Here is a 15,711-nt window from a genome sequence, read left to right as displayed (position 1 = left end):
ACTTGTCTTAGTTTACATAGATATGATTTCATATTTACAAAATTACAAATATATATTTAACAATTATAAGAAAATTAATATACTAATTTTATTTATTATTTGTTTAAAGTATGGTATATTAATTTTATATTAAAATAATTGTCAGACTTAAATTTTGTTGGTGTTTGCTTAAAGCGTATTATATAAAGAAGATTTTTTCTTTCCAAACTCTCAGCAATTTCTGTTTTTTTTTTTTCCGTCTAAATAGTTTCATTAAAAAGGGACAAAGCCCAAACTGAACCAAACTACAAATGGCCCAAAACAGACCGGCCCAACTAAATCCAGAACGAAAGGCCTTCAGCCCCAAACAAACTGGACCTTCAGCCCACACCCAAAACCTAGGTCAGGAAACCCTAATTTCCGCGCCACACCGAACGACGGCGGCGCAGCCCAACCCCCACTCACCACCGCGCTAACTTCACGTCGCCTGGGATCTTTCTGTTTAGACAAAGGAAAAATGACGTATCAAAACAACAACATATCAGATCAACAAAAAGTACAAAACTAAAGAAACATAAGATTTTGTGATGTTGAGTTTTTGTTACAAGAGATATATTAGCGTACTAGGTTAAGACCCGCGCCTTGCACGGGATGAACATTATATATATAAACTATTTTATATATTATATATTTCTAACATATTATGAAATAATAAATATATATTGAATAATTAAAAAATCAGTAACTATTACTTATATAATTAAATTGGTAAGAACATATAAATAAATTTTATTAATCCAAACAATATTTTTTTATTTGATATATTATATAATTAAATTTAAATTATAGTAACATATATATAATATATTTTAATATTAATATTTATTAAATAATGCATTTTGCTCATATATTTTTTATCGTTTGTATCTGTTATAGCAAAAAAAATTAAATTACTGATAACAAAATTATCATTGTGGGATTAATATATATATATATATATATATATATTCTTATATCTTTTATTTTAATACTTATTAAATGAGACTTTCAACTTATATAATTTTTTAATTATTTGTATCATGTCATAACAGAAAATTTAAACCATGGATCACAAAATTTGAATATGAAACTTTTAACAGTTTTAGTAATTTATATTCGTTTTTAAAAATTCAAAATATAACATATAAAGAAAATTTTTAATTTTTATTATATGGTTACTATGGTTGTTTAATTTATTTTAATAGTTTAAAATTAAACAAATATAATATAAGACACACTTATTTTTATCAAATCTTTATTATTCAAAATAATTAATTGTCATATATATACTTTAGCCACATTAGGCAATTCCGTAATTTTATTTAAGGAAGTAATGCATCACATTAATAATGTATTTATGGTTAGTTTATTAAAAATCTTATTATATATTTAGATGGACCAACTTATTTCTCTAAAGATTCTAAGAATCATTCTAGTGATGACATGTGGTTACAAAAAATGTTGTAATGTTTCTCAAATAATATATAGGGGATTTTTCTAAAAAAAACATTAACGTATTTGGAAAATAAAATGGGTATTTGAATTCGGATAACGAGGTTGCATTACACGCAGTAGAAAAGCGCATATGGAAGAAAGTTTGACTGAGAGAACCCAAAGTTTTGACGTTTGTGGCTACTTTCTACTGCCAAAAGATTTGATTTGACTCTCTGCTTGCTTCGAGGGAAAGCAAGAGTGGTGGACAAGCCTCTCTGCCTTCTCGCCGTTAAACAGAAACTGACGCCGTTTGCTCTTCCTGGTACAAGTAACGGCGGTAAGCACCATCACCGCCGTTAAGAGGAACAAAACAAACAAAAAGAATAAAATAAATATATACCTCTTATTCTTCTCTTTAAACACTCACTGAATCTTCAGTTTCTTTTGTTAATTCCTCCAAGGAAACAAAAAAAAAATGTACGAAGATCATCAAGTGGCGAAATCAGGCAAAGAAGGAGGACACATGGTTACTAATTACTCCGACAACATTTTCGGTTCGGCGTCTTCATCTCCGACAGGAACAGTCCAAAACCCTGATTTCAAACTTAGCACCTTCCTAAACCCTAACTTCTCCTACGTTATCCCGGTTTGTTTTCTCTTCCTAAACCCTAATTTCTCCAATTTTATCATTTTTTGCATCTTAAAAAGCTTATCATTAATTTTGGGGTTTTTTTTAGAAGGAAGAGTATGGGATGATGAGCATGACTGAAAACGGGTCAGCTTGGTCGGGTAATAACCCGGTTGAGGATAGCGCAATCGAACAACAGCTTCCTCCGGTTAAGAAGAAACGCTTACACAGACACAGTACTCATCAGATTCAAGAAATGGAAGCGTACGTCATTGCCTTTTAAAAAAAAAAATTTGTTGAATAATGATGATTAGTGTTAATTAATTGGTGTTTATTGTAGATTCTTCAAAGTAAATCCTCATCCGAATGACGATGACAAAACCAGATTAAGTGAAGAACTTGGTCTCACGCCTCTACAAGTCAAGTTTTGGTTTCAAAATCGACGTAACCAAATAAAGGTACTCTTTTTTTTTAAATTGCTTTGGATAAGACTTTGTAACAAACCGGTTAGTTATACTAAACAAACCGGTTTAAATTCGGTTTTCTTTGGCTCAAAACCATAATGAGATTAACAGATAGAACAAGACAGAAGCGATAATAAGATGCTAAAAGCAGAGAACGAGACTCTTAAGACAGAGAACCGGAAGCTTCAGTTCGATCTACAACGCCTCTCCTGTATTGAAATCAAGACTTATGATTGTAGCTCAACAACCAAGAACTCAAACTCAAACTCTTTATTAATAACTCAAGGCTTTAGAAACAATCTTCAAAAACTAAAGCACTCAACCCACAAGTTATGCAACACTCTTGCATATCCTTTATATATAAAACCTAAGTTCCTAAACTCATTAGGAAACATATCTTAAAGATAACTCTCAATCTTTACTAAATCCTAATCTCATTAGGATAACTTCTATCTCAAGTTAACTAACTACAAGCTTAGGTTCAACATACTTCCCCTTAAGCTTGTAATTCTCATCTTTCAATTCTTGAACTCCAATGAGATCTCTCATCTCTTTGAACATGATTCTCCCAAGTGGTTTTGTTAATATGTCAGCCTTCTGTTTATTCCCAGCTACATGCTCAACGTCTACAAGCCCTTCTTCGACGCATTCTCTTATGAAATGGAACCGCCTGTGAATATGTTTACTGCGTCCATGAAACACTGGATTTCTTGTCAGTGCTATAGCCGATTTATTATCAATGCGGATGATCACTTTCTCGATCTCATCTTCTGTGATCTCACCAAGAAGTTCCTGCAACCATATAGCTTGTTTAGCTGTCTCTGTGGCTGCCATAAACTCTGCCTCGCAACTAGATAGAGCAACAATTTCTTGCTTTTGTGAGCACCAAGTAACAGGACAGTTGTTGAGGTAGAAAATATGTCCTGTTGTACTCTTCCCATCATCTTGATCAACGTTGTAGCTACTGTCGCTGTAACCTACAAGCTTTTTTCCTTCATTAGTCTTATAGTAGAGACCGAGTGAGCATGATCCTTTAAGGTAGCGTAGGACTTGTTTCAACGCAGCTCCATGTGACGCCCTTGGATCATGCATATAACGACTTAAGACCCCAACACAGTATGCTAGATCCGGCCTTGTATGAATCAAATACCTCAAGCATCCAATATTTCTTCTGAACTCTCTCTCGTTGATTGTTTCTTCATGTGGTGCTCTGGATAACTTTAACCCAGCGTCCATTGGTATATGAACAGGATTACACTCACCCATTCCCGCTTCCTCTAGTATCTTACACGCATATCTTTCCTGTTTCAAGATCACTCCATCTCTTGTTTGAGTTACTTCGATACCAAGATAGTAATGAAGAAGCCCGAGATCACTCATCTCGAATTTTGCCGACATCTCTCTCTTAAACTCCTGTATGTCGTCGAGTCTTGATCCAGTGATGAGTAAATCATCAACATAAACTGCTACAAGAAGACAGGACCTGTTCGTTCTTCTTTTAAACAGAGATGGCTCCTTTGAGCACTTATTAAAACCAAGCTCCTTGAGAATCTGATTCAGCTTGATATTCCAAGCTCTTGGTGCTTGTTTTAGACCATATAGAGCTTTGTGAAGTTTGTATACTTTACCCTCTTTACCTTTTATCTTAAAGCCCTCAGGTTGCATTACGAATACTTCCTCCTTAAGCTCACCGTGGAGAAAGGCAGTCTTTACATCGAGGTGGTGAATTTCCCAATGTCTTGATGCTGCTAGTGCCAGTAATACACGCACAGTCTCCAGCCTTGCTACGGGCGCAAATACCTCCTCATAATCAATTCCCTCACGCTGCACATACCCTTTTGCGACAAGCCTAGCTTTGTGCTTGTTTATACTACCATCAGCGATGCGTTTCAACTTGAACACCCACTTTAATCCTATTGCTTTGCTCCCAGCCGGTAAATCAACCAACGTCCATGTTCTGTTTTTCTTTATAGACTCAATCTCCTCTTCACAAGCGTTTCTCCAAACTTTCATATCTTTTGCCTCACTCCAATCCCATGGTTCTTCATTAATCATAAGAAGAATACGTTCTGTCTCAAGTTCTTCTGCTAGCATGACGTAATCATCCAAATAACCAGGTCTCTTGCTTTCCCTCGCTGAACGTCTCAGTACAGGTTCTGCTTCTGTATCAGTGTTGCACTCTGTCTCGCTATCAACATCAACAATTTCATCACCTTCTTCATTGTCTTTGATCTCTAGTGAAACACCACTTTGCTTGGTATCCTTGATATTAGGGAGAGTGATGGTGATCATCCCTGGTTCACCTATCTCTTTCTCAGTAGGATTCCACTTCCAATGTTTGCTTTCTTCAAAGACGACGTCTCTACTTACTATAATTCTTCGACTTGCTGGATCGTAGAGACGATATGCCTTGGACCCTGGTTCAATGCCTAAGTGAACAAGAAGTTGTGATCTGTCATCTAATTTCTTGAGATGTGGTGTCTCCTTTTTAGCATGACATACGCAGCCAAAAACCCGTAAGTGCTCAACGTTTGGCTTCTTTCCTTTAAGCATCTCATATGGTGTCTGCTGTTTTAGTGTCCTTGTTCCCACACGGTTGATGAGATACGTAGAGTGTCGTACTGCTTCCCCCCACAACCAGTTTGGAATACTCATATGCTTCATAATACTCCTGGTCATTTCCATGAGTGTTCGATTCCGTCTTTCCACAACACCGTTTTGCTGCGGTGAGTATGGTGCAGTTAGATGTCTTCTTACTCCATGATCATCACAGAACGCTTGGAACTCTTTAGAAGTAAACTCACCACCTCTATCAGTTCGAAGTGTTTTAATAAACTTTCCTGTCTCTTGCTCAACCATTCTTTTAAACTTCTTAAATTTCTCAAATGCCTCGCTCTTCTCTCTCAGAAGAATAGACCACATGTATCGTGTATGATCATCAATCAACACGAATATATACCTGTTACCAGCCGCTGTGGTTGGTGATATAGGCCCGCAAAGATCCCCATGAATAAGCTCCAAAACATAATCAGCACGGTACATCGTTGCCTTTGGAAAGCTTTGTCTCACTTGTTTTCCTAATAAGCACGATGAGCAAGTTTCTTTATCAACCGCGATGTTAGGTATGCCAGATACCATCTCTTTATTCATCATAGACTTCATAGTATCAAACGCAACATGTCCAAGTCTTGCATGCCAAGTAACAGAATCACCAGCACTTACAAGCTGCAAGCACTTCACACTTTCGACTTCCATGGTTACTTTATACAGACGATTCTTAGATCTGTTTGCCTTGACCAGTAAGTTACCATCACGATCGTATAGTATCAGATAATCATCCCTCATTCTAATGTCGCAACCAGACTCAGTTGCCTGACCGAGACTAATGATATTGCTTCGTAACTCTGGAATGTAATACACATCTGTCAAGATCTTTCTTCTTCCATCTTTACTTATGAAAAATATTGATCCTTTTCCTTTAATATCTATACGGGAATCATCCCCGAACCTGACCTTCCCTGTTATCTTCTCATCAAGTTTAGAAAAATAATCTCTGTTCCCAGTCATATGATTACTGGCTCCATTATCAAGGTACCAGACATTATCTCCGTTTGCGGTTTCGAACTTAATAGGCATCACCTTTTCTTCATTAAGATACACTACTTCATTCATCATTAACTCCTCTGCTTCATGCGTACTGTCATTCTCATTCTCATGCGTTTCTTGAAGCTTAAGTTTCAGCTCAGGACAGTCATACACATAGTGACCAGTTTTGTCACACCGGTAGCAAACAATCCTAGACGCATCTCTTCCTTGAGTCCAATTGCGTTGGGTTTGTGTGGCCCCGTTGCTGCGTCCTCTTCCTCTGTATCCAGATCGACCTCTTCGACCTCTTCCTCTACCATAACTTTCAGTACCAGCTTGAGAATTTCCTCTACCATAGCTTTCTTGTTGCGCTTGAGAATCCATATTAGCATACATAAGTTTCCCATGATCCTCCTGCTGTTCTTCAACTTGAATTCGTTCTTCATAGGCTTTTAGCCGTCCAACAATATCCTCAAAAGTTGTTGTGTTTAGATCAAGAACCTGTTCAAGTGCAGCAATAATATGAATGTATTTTGCACGAGAAAGACTGCTCAAGAATTTCTTTACAAGCTTAGATTCTTCAATATCTTCTCCCAAAGCTGATGATTTAGACGATATCTCTGCAAGTTTGCCTGAGAAATCATCTATAGTATCTGTTTCTTTCATCTTCATCCGACTGAATTCATCCATCAAAGTTTGTAAACGAGCTTCCCTAACTCTATCAGCTCCCACATGTCTTGCTTTTATAGCTTCCCACACTTCTTTAGATGTCTCTAAGTTGCCGACTTGTAAGACTAGAGCTTCAGGTATAGATTGGAATAACAGAGCCCTGGCCAAATCGTTTTTACTTGCTTCACCTTCTCCTGGCTCAATAGTATCCCAAGCTTTATGTACCTTTAGGGTCACCTTCATTCTCATGCTCCAGACCGTATAATTTGTAGCTGTAAGCATTGGACATTGAATCGTTGAAGAGTTACTCTCCTTCGGTTTCGTAGTAGTAGTAATCGTTAGATCACTCATCGTTTCCTTCTTTCTCTATGTGTTTCTGATTTCAATATTTAAGCTCTGATACCACGTATTGAAATCAAGACTTATGATTGTAGCTCAACAACCAAGAACTCAAACTCAAACTCTTTATTAATAACTCAAGGCTTTAGAAACAATCTTCAAAAACTAAAGCACTCAACCCACAAGTTATGCAACACTCTTGCATATCCTTTATATATAAAACCTAAGTTCCTAAACTCATTAGGAAACATATCTTAAAGATAACTCTCAATCTTTACTAAATCCTAATCTCATTAGGATAACTTCTATCTCAAGTTAACTAACTACAAGCTTAGGTTCAACATCCTGCTCATCTTGTGGCGGCTCTAGAGACAAACTCCACCTCGAAAACTATCGCCTCCGCCAAGAGGTAACGAATCAATCAATATCAGCTGTTGATGTTTGTCTAACTAATTAATTCAAACAAACGGCTATTACATGATATGCAGCTTGATCGATTACACAGCATTGCCTCATTGATGAATCCTTGTCTTCCTCCACCAGAAACAGCCTGTCTTTTTCCAGACATGAAGGATAACATAACCAACAACTTGTTAATTGCGAAAGAAGATAAGGCGGTTGCAATGGATCTTGCGGTTTCTTGCGTTCAAGAGTTAGCGAAGATGTGTGCCACAAATGAGCCGCTGTGGAACAAGAAGGGGTCAGACAACGAGATAATCTCTCTTAATGAGGACGTGTACAAGAAGATGTTCCAATGGCCTTCAGTGGATGATAATCATTTTCGCAGAGAAGCTTCAAGAGCTAACACAGTCGTCATCATGAACAGTATAACTCTTGTCAACGCATTTCTTGATGCTGTAAGTAAAACAAGTCGAACGTGTTTCTTGACTTACAGTTTGAATACTTACAGTTAACATTAGGACAAATGACTTAGGTAGTAGAAAAAACAAACTTGACAAATAGCATTAAAATTTCTAAAATAACATTAAATAAAGAGTAAAATAATTAAATTACTCCAAACCTTTATCTCTTACTCTAACCCCATCTCCTAAATACTAAAGTCTAAACCTTAATCACTAATAGCTAAACTAAAACCCAAATATAAAATGTCTTTTTAATTTTTAATTAATGCTATTTGATGAATTTTTGCTATTTTGGATAAAAATGTGTGTTTAATGCTATTCTATGGTATTTAAAATTTGCTTGAAAGGATAAATGGTCGGAGATGTTTTGCTCGATAGTGTCAAGAGCCAAAACAATTCAGATCATTTCTTCGGGAGTTTCTGGAGCAAGTGGGTCTCTTCTTCTGGTGAGTAACATATAGAAGAGTCATCAAATCAATTCGTGTTCTTGTAATAATAGAACTTTTTGTTTTGTTTTCAAATAGATGTATGCAGAGTTACAAGTGCCATCTCCATTAGTACCAACAAGAGAAATTTACTTTCTACGGTATGTGAAGCAAAACGCAGAAGCTGGAAAATGGATGATTGTAGATTTCCCGGTTGACGGTTTGATCAAACCGGCTTCGGGTATTACTACTACTGATCAGTACCGGAGAATGCCTTCTGGTTTCATCATTCAGGACATGTCTAACGGATACTCTCAGATCACGTGGGTTGAGCACGTGGAAGTGGAGGAGAAGCACGTGCACCACGAGATGGTTAGAGAGTATGTAGAGAGCGGTGCAGCCTTTGGTGCTGAAAGATGGCTAGCTGTGTTGCGGAGACAGTGTGAGAGGATGCCTAGTCTCATGGCTACAAACATCACTGACCTTGGAGGTATTAACTTGTTCCACAAGTAAACCTAAAACTTACACAATCAATACGATTAAAAAGTTCATAATTTCTCCTTCAGTGATACCGTCTGTAGAAGCAAAGAGGAAGTTGATGAAGCTGTCACAGAGTATGGTGAGAACTTACTGTCTGACCATAAGCAATTCGTACGGACAAGCACTGTCTGAATCACCAAAAGAGACGGTGAGAATCACAACCAGGAAAGTTTGTGGTGGTGTTGTTCTATGTGGCGTCTCCACCACGTTGCTTCCTTATTCTCATCATCAAGTCTTTGATTTTCTGCGCCACGATCATGGTCGCTCTCAGGTAAAGATTCAAAACCAAAACCTTCTTCGATTGTTTCTTGTGTCCCAAGATTCTGAAACTATGTTTCTTAATGAAGATGGAGGAGATGTTCAATGAGAACCCGTTTCAAGAAGTAGCTCATATCGAAAATGGATCACATCCTGGAAACTGCATTTCGCTTCTTCACTTCCATGTTAGTGTTTTTTTTTCTAATAATTATTCGAAAACATCTGTATATATATCTCTCTAATAATATTAATCATTACAGGGGGCTAGTAGTTCAAATAATGTAGAGTGGATGCTTCAAGAAACATGCACTGATAACTCCGGCAGTCTCGTGGTTTACTCCACCGTCCACGCCAACGCTGTTCAGCTCGCTATGAGCGGCGAGGATCCTTCTAGAATTCCTCTTTTGCCCTTAGGGTTCTCTGTTGTTCCTGTGAATCAACCCCATGTCGTTGAGGGCATTTCCGTCAATTTGGATTCGTGTTTGCTCACCGTTGCGATACAGGTCTTGGTGAGCAACGCCACCACAGCAACACTCAACCTTTCCACTACAGTTATCAACGGCCCAACTAAATCCAGAACGAAAGGCCTTCAGCCCCAAACAAACTGGACCTTCAGCCCACACCCAAAACCTAGGTCAGGAAACCCTAATTTCCGCGCCACACCGAACGACGGCGGCGCAGCCCAACCCCCACTCACCACCGCGCTAACTTCACGTCGCCTGGGATCTTTCTGTTTAGACAAAGGAAAAATGACGTATCAAAACAACAACATATCAGATCAACAAAAAGTACAAAACTAAAGAAACATAAGATTTTGTGATGTTGAGTTTTTGTTACAAGAGATATATTAGCGTACTAGGTTAAGACCCGCGCCTTGCACGGGATGAACATTATATATATAAACTATTTTATATATTATATATTTCTAACATATTATGAAATAATAAATATATATTGAATAATTAAAAAATCAGTAACTATTACTTATATAATTAAATTGGTAAGAACATATAAATAAATTTTATTAATCCAAACAATATTTTTTTATTTGATATATTATATAATTAAATTTAAATTATAGTAACATATATATAATATATTTTAATATTAATATTTATTAAATAATGCATTTTGCTCATATATTTTTTATCGTTTGTATCTGTTATAGCAAAAAAAAATTAAATTACTGATAACAAAATTATCATTGTGGGATTAATATATATATATATATATATATATATTCTTATATCTTTTATTTTAATACTTATTAAATGAGACTTTCAACTTATATAATTTTTTAATTATTTGTATCATGTCATAACAGAAAATTTAAACCATGGATCACAAAATTTGAATATGAAACTTTTAACAGTTTTAGTAATTTATATTCGTTTTTAAAAATTCAAAATATAACATATAAAGAAAATTTTTAATTTTTATTATATGGTTACTATGGTTGTTTAATTTATTTTAATAGTTTAAAATTAAACAAATATAATATAAGACACACTTATTTTTATCAAATCTTTATTATTCAAAATAATTAATTGTCATATATATACTTTAGCCACATTAGGCAATTCCGTAATTTTATTTAAGGAAGTAATGCATCACATTAATAATGTATTTATGGTTAGTTTATTAAAAATCTTATTATATATTTAGATGGACCAACTTATTTCTCTAAAGATTCTAAGAATCATTCTAGTGATGACATGTGGTTACAAAAAATGTTGTAATGTTTCTCAAATAATATATAGGGGATTTTTCTAAAAAAAAACATTAACGTATTTGGAAAATAAAATGGGTATTTGAATTCGGATAACGAGGTTGCATTACACGCAGTAGAAAAGCGCATATGGAAGAAAGTTTGACTGAGAGAACCCAAAGTTTTGACGTTTGTGGCTACTTTCTACTGCCAAAAGATTTGATTTGACTCTCTGCTTGCTTCGAGGGAAAGCAAGAGTGGTGGACAAGCCTCTCTGCCTTCTCGCCGTTAAACAGAAACTGACGCCGTTTGCTCTTCCTGGTACAAGTAACGGCGGTAAGCACCATCACCGCCGTTAAGAGGAACAAAACAAACAAAAAGAATAAAATAAATATATACCTCTTATTCTTCTCTTTAAACACTCACTGAATCTTCAGTTTCTTTTGTTAATTCCTCCAAGGAAACAAAAAAAAAATGTACGAAGATCATCAAGTGGCGAAATCAGGCAAAGAAGGAGGACACATGGTTACTAATTACTCCGACAACATTTTCGGTTCGGCGTCTTCATCTCCGACAGGAACAGTCCAAAACCCTGATTTCAAACTTAGCACCTTCCTAAACCCTAACTTCTCCTACGTTATCCCGGTTTGTTTTCTCTTCCTAAACCCTAATTTCTCCAATTTTATCATTTTTTGCATCTTAAAAAGCTTATCATTAATTTTGGGGTTTTTTTTAGAAGGAAGAGTATGGGATGATGAGCATGACTGAAAACGGGTCAGCTTGGTCGGGTAATAACCCGGTTGAGGATAGCGCAATCGAACAACAGCTTCCTCCGGTTAAGAAGAAACGCTTACACAGACACAGTACTCATCAGATTCAAGAAATGGAAGCGTACGTCATTGCCTTTTAAAAAAAAAAATTTGTTGAATAATGATGATTAGTGTTAATTAATTGGTGTTTATTGTAGATTCTTCAAAGTAAATCCTCATCCGAATGACGATGACAAAACCAGATTAAGTGAAGAACTTGGTCTCACGCCTCTACAAGTCAAGTTTTGGTTTCAAAATCGACGTAACCAAATAAAGGTACTCTTTTTTTTTAAATTGCTTTGGATAAGACTTTGTAACAAACCGGTTAGTTATACTAAACAAACCGGTTTAAATTCGGTTTTCTTTGGCTCAAAACCATAATGAGATTAACAGATAGAACAAGACAGAAGCGATAATAAGATGCTAAAAGCAGAGAACGAGACTCTTAAGACAGAGAACCGGAAGCTTCAGTTCGATCTACAACGCCTCTCCTGCTCATCTTGTGGCGGCTCTAGAGACAAACTCCACCTCGAAAACTATCGCCTCCGCCAAGAGGTAACGAATCAATCAATATCAGCTGTTGATGTTTGTCTAACTAATTAATTCAAACAAACGGCTATTACATGATATGCAGCTTGATCGATTACACAGCATTGCCTCATTGATGAATCCTTGTCTTCCTCCACCAGAAACAGCCTGTCTTTTTCCAGACATGAAGGATAACATAACCAACAACTTGTTAATTGCGAAAGAAGATAAGGCGGTTGCAATGGATCTTGCGGTTTCTTGCGTTCAAGAGTTAGCGAAGATGTGTGCCACAAATGAGCCGCTGTGGAACAAGAAGGGGTCAGACAACGAGATAATCTCTCTTAATGAGGACGTGTACAAGAAGATGTTCCAATGGCCTTCAGTGGATGATAATCATTTTCGCAGAGAAGCTTCAAGAGCTAACACAGTCGTCATCATGAACAGTATAACTCTTGTCAACGCATTTCTTGATGCTGTAAGTAAAACAAGTCGAACGTGTTTCTTGACTTACAGTTTGAATACTTACAGTTAACATTAGGACAAATGACTTAGGTAGTAGAAAAAACAAACTTGACAAATAGCATTAAAATTTCTAAAATAACATTAAATAAAGAGTAAAATAATTAAATTACTCCAAACCTTTATCTCTTACTCTAACCCCATCTCCTAAATACTAAAGTCTAAACCTTAATCACTAATAGCTAAACTAAAACCCAAATATAAAATGTCTTTTTAATTTTTAATTAATGCTATTTGATGAATTTTTGCTATTTTGGATAAAAATGTGTGTTTAATGCTATTCTATGGTATTTAAAATTTGCTTGAAAGGATAAATGGTCGGAGATGTTTTGCTCGATAGTGTCAAGAGCCAAAACAATTCAGATCATTTCTTCGGGAGTTTCTGGAGCAAGTGGGTCTCTTCTTCTGGTGAGTAACATATAGAAGAGTCATCAAATCAATTCGTGTTCTTGTAATAATAGAACTTTTTGTTTTGTTTTCAAATAGATGTATGCAGAGTTACAAGTGCCATCTCCATTAGTACCAACAAGAGAAATTTACTTTCTACGGTATGTGAAGCAAAACGCAGAAGCTGGAAAATGGATGATTGTAGATTTCCCGGTTGACGGTTTGATCAAACCGGCTTCGGGTATTACTACTACTGATCAGTACCGGAGAATGCCTTCTGGTTTCATCATTCAGGACATGTCTAACGGATACTCTCAGATCACGTGGGTTGAGCACGTGGAAGTGGAGGAGAAGCACGTGCACCACGAGATGGTTAGAGAGTATGTAGAGAGCGGTGCAGCCTTTGGTGCTGAAAGATGGCTAGCTGTGTTGCGGAGACAGTGTGAGAGGATGCCTAGTCTCATGGCTACAAACATCACTGACCTTGGAGGTATTAACTTGTTCCACAAGTAAACCTAAAACTTACACAATCAATACGATTAAAAAGTTCATAATTTCTCCTTCAGTGATACCGTCTGTAGAAGCAAAGAGGAAGTTGATGAAGCTGTCACAGAGTATGGTGAGAACTTACTGTCTGACCATAAGCAATTCGTACGGACAAGCACTGTCTGAATCACCAAAAGAGACGGTGAGAATCACAACCAGGAAAGTTTGTGGTGGTGTTGTTCTATGTGGCGTCTCCACCACGTTGCTTCCTTATTCTCATCATCAAGTCTTTGATTTTCTGCGCCACGATCATGGTCGCTCTCAGGTAAAGATTCAAAACCAAAACCTTCTTCGATTGTTTCTTGTGTCCCAAGATTCTGAAACTATGTTTCTTAATGAAGATGGAGGAGATGTTCAATGAGAACCCGTTTCAAGAAGTAGCTCATATCGAAAATGGATCACATCCTGGAAACTGCATTTCGCTTCTTCACTTCCATGTTAGTGTTTTTTTTTCTAATAATTATTCGAAAACATCTGTATATATATCTCTCTAATAATATTAATCATTACAGGGGGCTAGTAGTTCAAATAATGTAGAGTGGATGCTTCAAGAAACATGCACTGATAACTCCGGCAGTCTCGTGGTTTACTCCACCGTCCACGCCAACGCTGTTCAGCTCGCTATGAGCGGCGAGGATCCTTCTAGAATTCCTCTTTTGCCCTTAGGGTTCTCTGTTGTTCCTGTGAATCAACCCCATGTCGTTGAGGGCATTTCCGTCAATTTGGATTCGTGTTTGCTCACCGTTGCGATACAGGTCTTGGTGAGCAACGCCACCACAGCAACACTCAACCTTTCCACTACAGTTATCAACAACCGTATTTGCTCAACTGTCTACCGTATCTCCTCCGCTCTCGGAAGTCCTCTGCTGCCGGAGATTCCGTCGAGCTTTAAACAAGAAATAAGCAACTAAGAGAAAGATTTTTAGGGTATTTTGGTAATTAAAACGCAGCTTAAACGGATTAGGTTTGTTTTGTAGATCCCATCCCATGAGAAGGGCTAAACACTAAATTTTTTGGGGAAGTCAAGAACGCACCAAGGCATGATTGTATTTTTGTGAACCGGGCTTTATCCGGTTTGGTACATGCGTGACTGGTTCGAAATTGACTTCCGATTTGGATAAACCAAAAAGTTGGATGTAATTGGTTTTATTATTTTGCAACTTTAATGCTAGTTTTATTAAATCTCTTTATGGTGTTTCATGTTGAATCTTTTGAAAATGCAGTCTTATATACTAAACCTTGTACTAAAAGAAATAAATACGTTCAAAATTCAAGTATTTATTAAATATAAATGAATCCGTCTAAGTTGTTCACATAAATTTAATCGTGCGAGTTTTCTGGCCGTTAACTACGCTTCCCTGATTATGATGATGTCCAGACGAACTGAAATGTGGTCAAGAAAAAGTAACAAGTGAACATGTTGATATTATTGTCAAAAAAAAAATGTATAAAACTTCCAATTATGGAACAAAAATGGTTTATTATTTGATCCATAAAACTTACTTATGGATCTGATTTCAAATCCAAATATAATTTTCCCGTTTTATTATGATATCACCGTATACCTCTCAAATACTATGAAACTAAGTTAGATTTGTACCTTGCGCGGAATAAATATTATATATATAAATTATTTTATGTATTATATGTTTTTTACATATTATGAAATAATAAATATATATTGAATAATTAAAAAATCAGTAAATATTACATATATAATTAAATTGGTGCGAACATATACATAAGTTTTATTAGTCCAAACAATATTTTTTTCTATTTGATATGATATATAATTAAATTTAAATGATATTAACATATATATATAATATATTTTTAATATTAATGTCTATTAAATGATGTTTTCTACTCGTATGATTTTTTTTTCATTTTTTATTTTTATAGCAAAAACTTTAAATTACTGATAACAAAATTTTTATTGTGAGATTAATAGTTTTAGTAATTTGTAATTTAAAAAACTAATTAAGTTGTCA

The 15,711-nt window shown here is 36.0% G+C and overlaps 3 protein-coding genes across 4 annotated transcripts; all 3 read left to right on the top strand.

Moving 5' to 3' along the window:
* The first annotated feature begins 1,569 nt into the window (after window positions 1–1,569).
* On the top strand, window positions 1,570–7,862 carry LOC125577324 (homeobox-leucine zipper protein HDG4-like). 2 transcript variants are annotated; one of them, XM_048738708.1, is made up of 5 exons: window positions 1,576–2,098; window positions 2,190–2,344; window positions 2,421–2,538; window positions 7,473–7,546; window positions 7,626–7,862. In XM_048738708.1, the coding sequence occupies exons 1-5, from the start codon at window positions 1,928–1,930 to the stop codon at window positions 7,654–7,656; spliced, it is 549 nt and encodes a 182-aa protein (XP_048594665.1). In that variant the 5' UTR covers window positions 1,576–1,927; the 3' UTR covers window positions 7,657–7,862. The 2 variants fall into 2 exon arrangements, with proteins under 2 accessions (XP_048594664.1, XP_048594665.1); XM_048738707.1 differs by lacking the exons at window positions 7,473–7,546; window positions 7,626–7,862 and adding an exon at window positions 2,656–2,946 and having other exon boundaries at window positions 1,570–2,098.
* Window positions 7,704–10,154, top strand: LOC106360841 (homeobox-leucine zipper protein HDG4). Its single transcript, XM_048738706.1, has 6 exons — window positions 7,704–7,994; window positions 8,348–8,446; window positions 8,525–8,915; window positions 8,992–9,236; window positions 9,313–9,408; window positions 9,484–10,154. Exons 1-6 carry the CDS (start codon window positions 7,704–7,706, stop codon window positions 10,021–10,023), a joined length of 1,662 nt encoding a protein of 553 aa, XP_048594663.1. The 3' UTR covers window positions 10,024–10,154.
* Window positions 10,155–10,994: 840 nt separating this feature from the next.
* LOC106360842 (homeobox-leucine zipper protein HDG4) lies at window positions 10,995–14,906 on the top strand. Its single transcript, XM_013800512.3, has 10 exons — window positions 10,995–11,576; window positions 11,668–11,822; window positions 11,899–12,016; window positions 12,134–12,295; window positions 12,375–12,743; window positions 13,097–13,195; window positions 13,274–13,664; window positions 13,741–13,985; window positions 14,062–14,157; window positions 14,233–14,906. Exons 1-10 carry the CDS (start codon window positions 11,406–11,408, stop codon window positions 14,629–14,631), a joined length of 2,205 nt encoding a protein of 734 aa, XP_013655966.2. The 5' UTR covers window positions 10,995–11,405; the 3' UTR covers window positions 14,632–14,906.
* Window positions 14,907–15,711: the final 805 nt, after the last annotated feature.

This window comes from Brassica napus, chromosome A8 (genome assembly GCF_020379485.1).
Source record: "Brassica napus cultivar Da-Ae chromosome A8, Da-Ae, whole genome shotgun sequence".
NCBI classification, from domain to species: domain Eukaryota; kingdom Viridiplantae; phylum Streptophyta; class Magnoliopsida; order Brassicales; family Brassicaceae; genus Brassica; species Brassica napus.
This window is presented reverse-complemented; position numbering and strand designations above follow the sequence as displayed.

What these genes read in the sequence shown, in the direction of transcription:
- LOC106360842 (XM_013800512.3), top strand. Translation starts at nt 11,406, where the DNA reads ATGTACGAAGATCATCAAGTGGCGAAATCAGGCAAAGAAGGAGGACAC. An exon ending in ATCGACGTAACCAAATAAAG is followed by an intron (nt 12,017 to 12,133) that starts GTACTCTTTTTT and finishes TGAGATTAACAG; the next exon opens with ATAGAACAAGACAGAAGCGA. An exon ending in AAACATCACTGACCTTGGAG is followed by an intron (nt 13,665 to 13,740) that starts GTATTAACTTGT and finishes TTTCTCCTTCAG; the next exon opens with TGATACCGTCTGTAGAAGCA.
- LOC125577324 (XM_048738707.1), top strand. Translation starts at nt 1,928, where the DNA reads ATGTACGAAGATCATCAAGTGGCGAAATCAGGCAAAGAAGGAGGACAC. An exon ending in ACTTCTCCTACGTTATCCCG is followed by an intron (nt 2,099 to 2,189) that starts GTTTGTTTTCTC and finishes GGTTTTTTTTAG; the next exon opens with AAGGAAGAGTATGGGATGAT. An exon ending in ATCGACGTAACCAAATAAAG is followed by an intron (nt 2,539 to 2,655) that starts GTACTCTTTTTT and finishes TGAGATTAACAG; the next exon opens with ATAGAACAAGACAGAAGCGA.
- LOC106360841 (XM_048738706.1), top strand. Translation starts at nt 7,704, where the DNA reads ATGAAGGATAACATAACCAACAACTTGTTAATTGCGAAAGAAGATAAG. An exon ending in TCAACGCATTTCTTGATGCT is followed by an intron (nt 7,995 to 8,347) that starts GTAAGTAAAACA and finishes TTTGCTTGAAAG; the next exon opens with GATAAATGGTCGGAGATGTT. An exon ending in AAACATCACTGACCTTGGAG is followed by an intron (nt 8,916 to 8,991) that starts GTATTAACTTGT and finishes TTTCTCCTTCAG; the next exon opens with TGATACCGTCTGTAGAAGCA.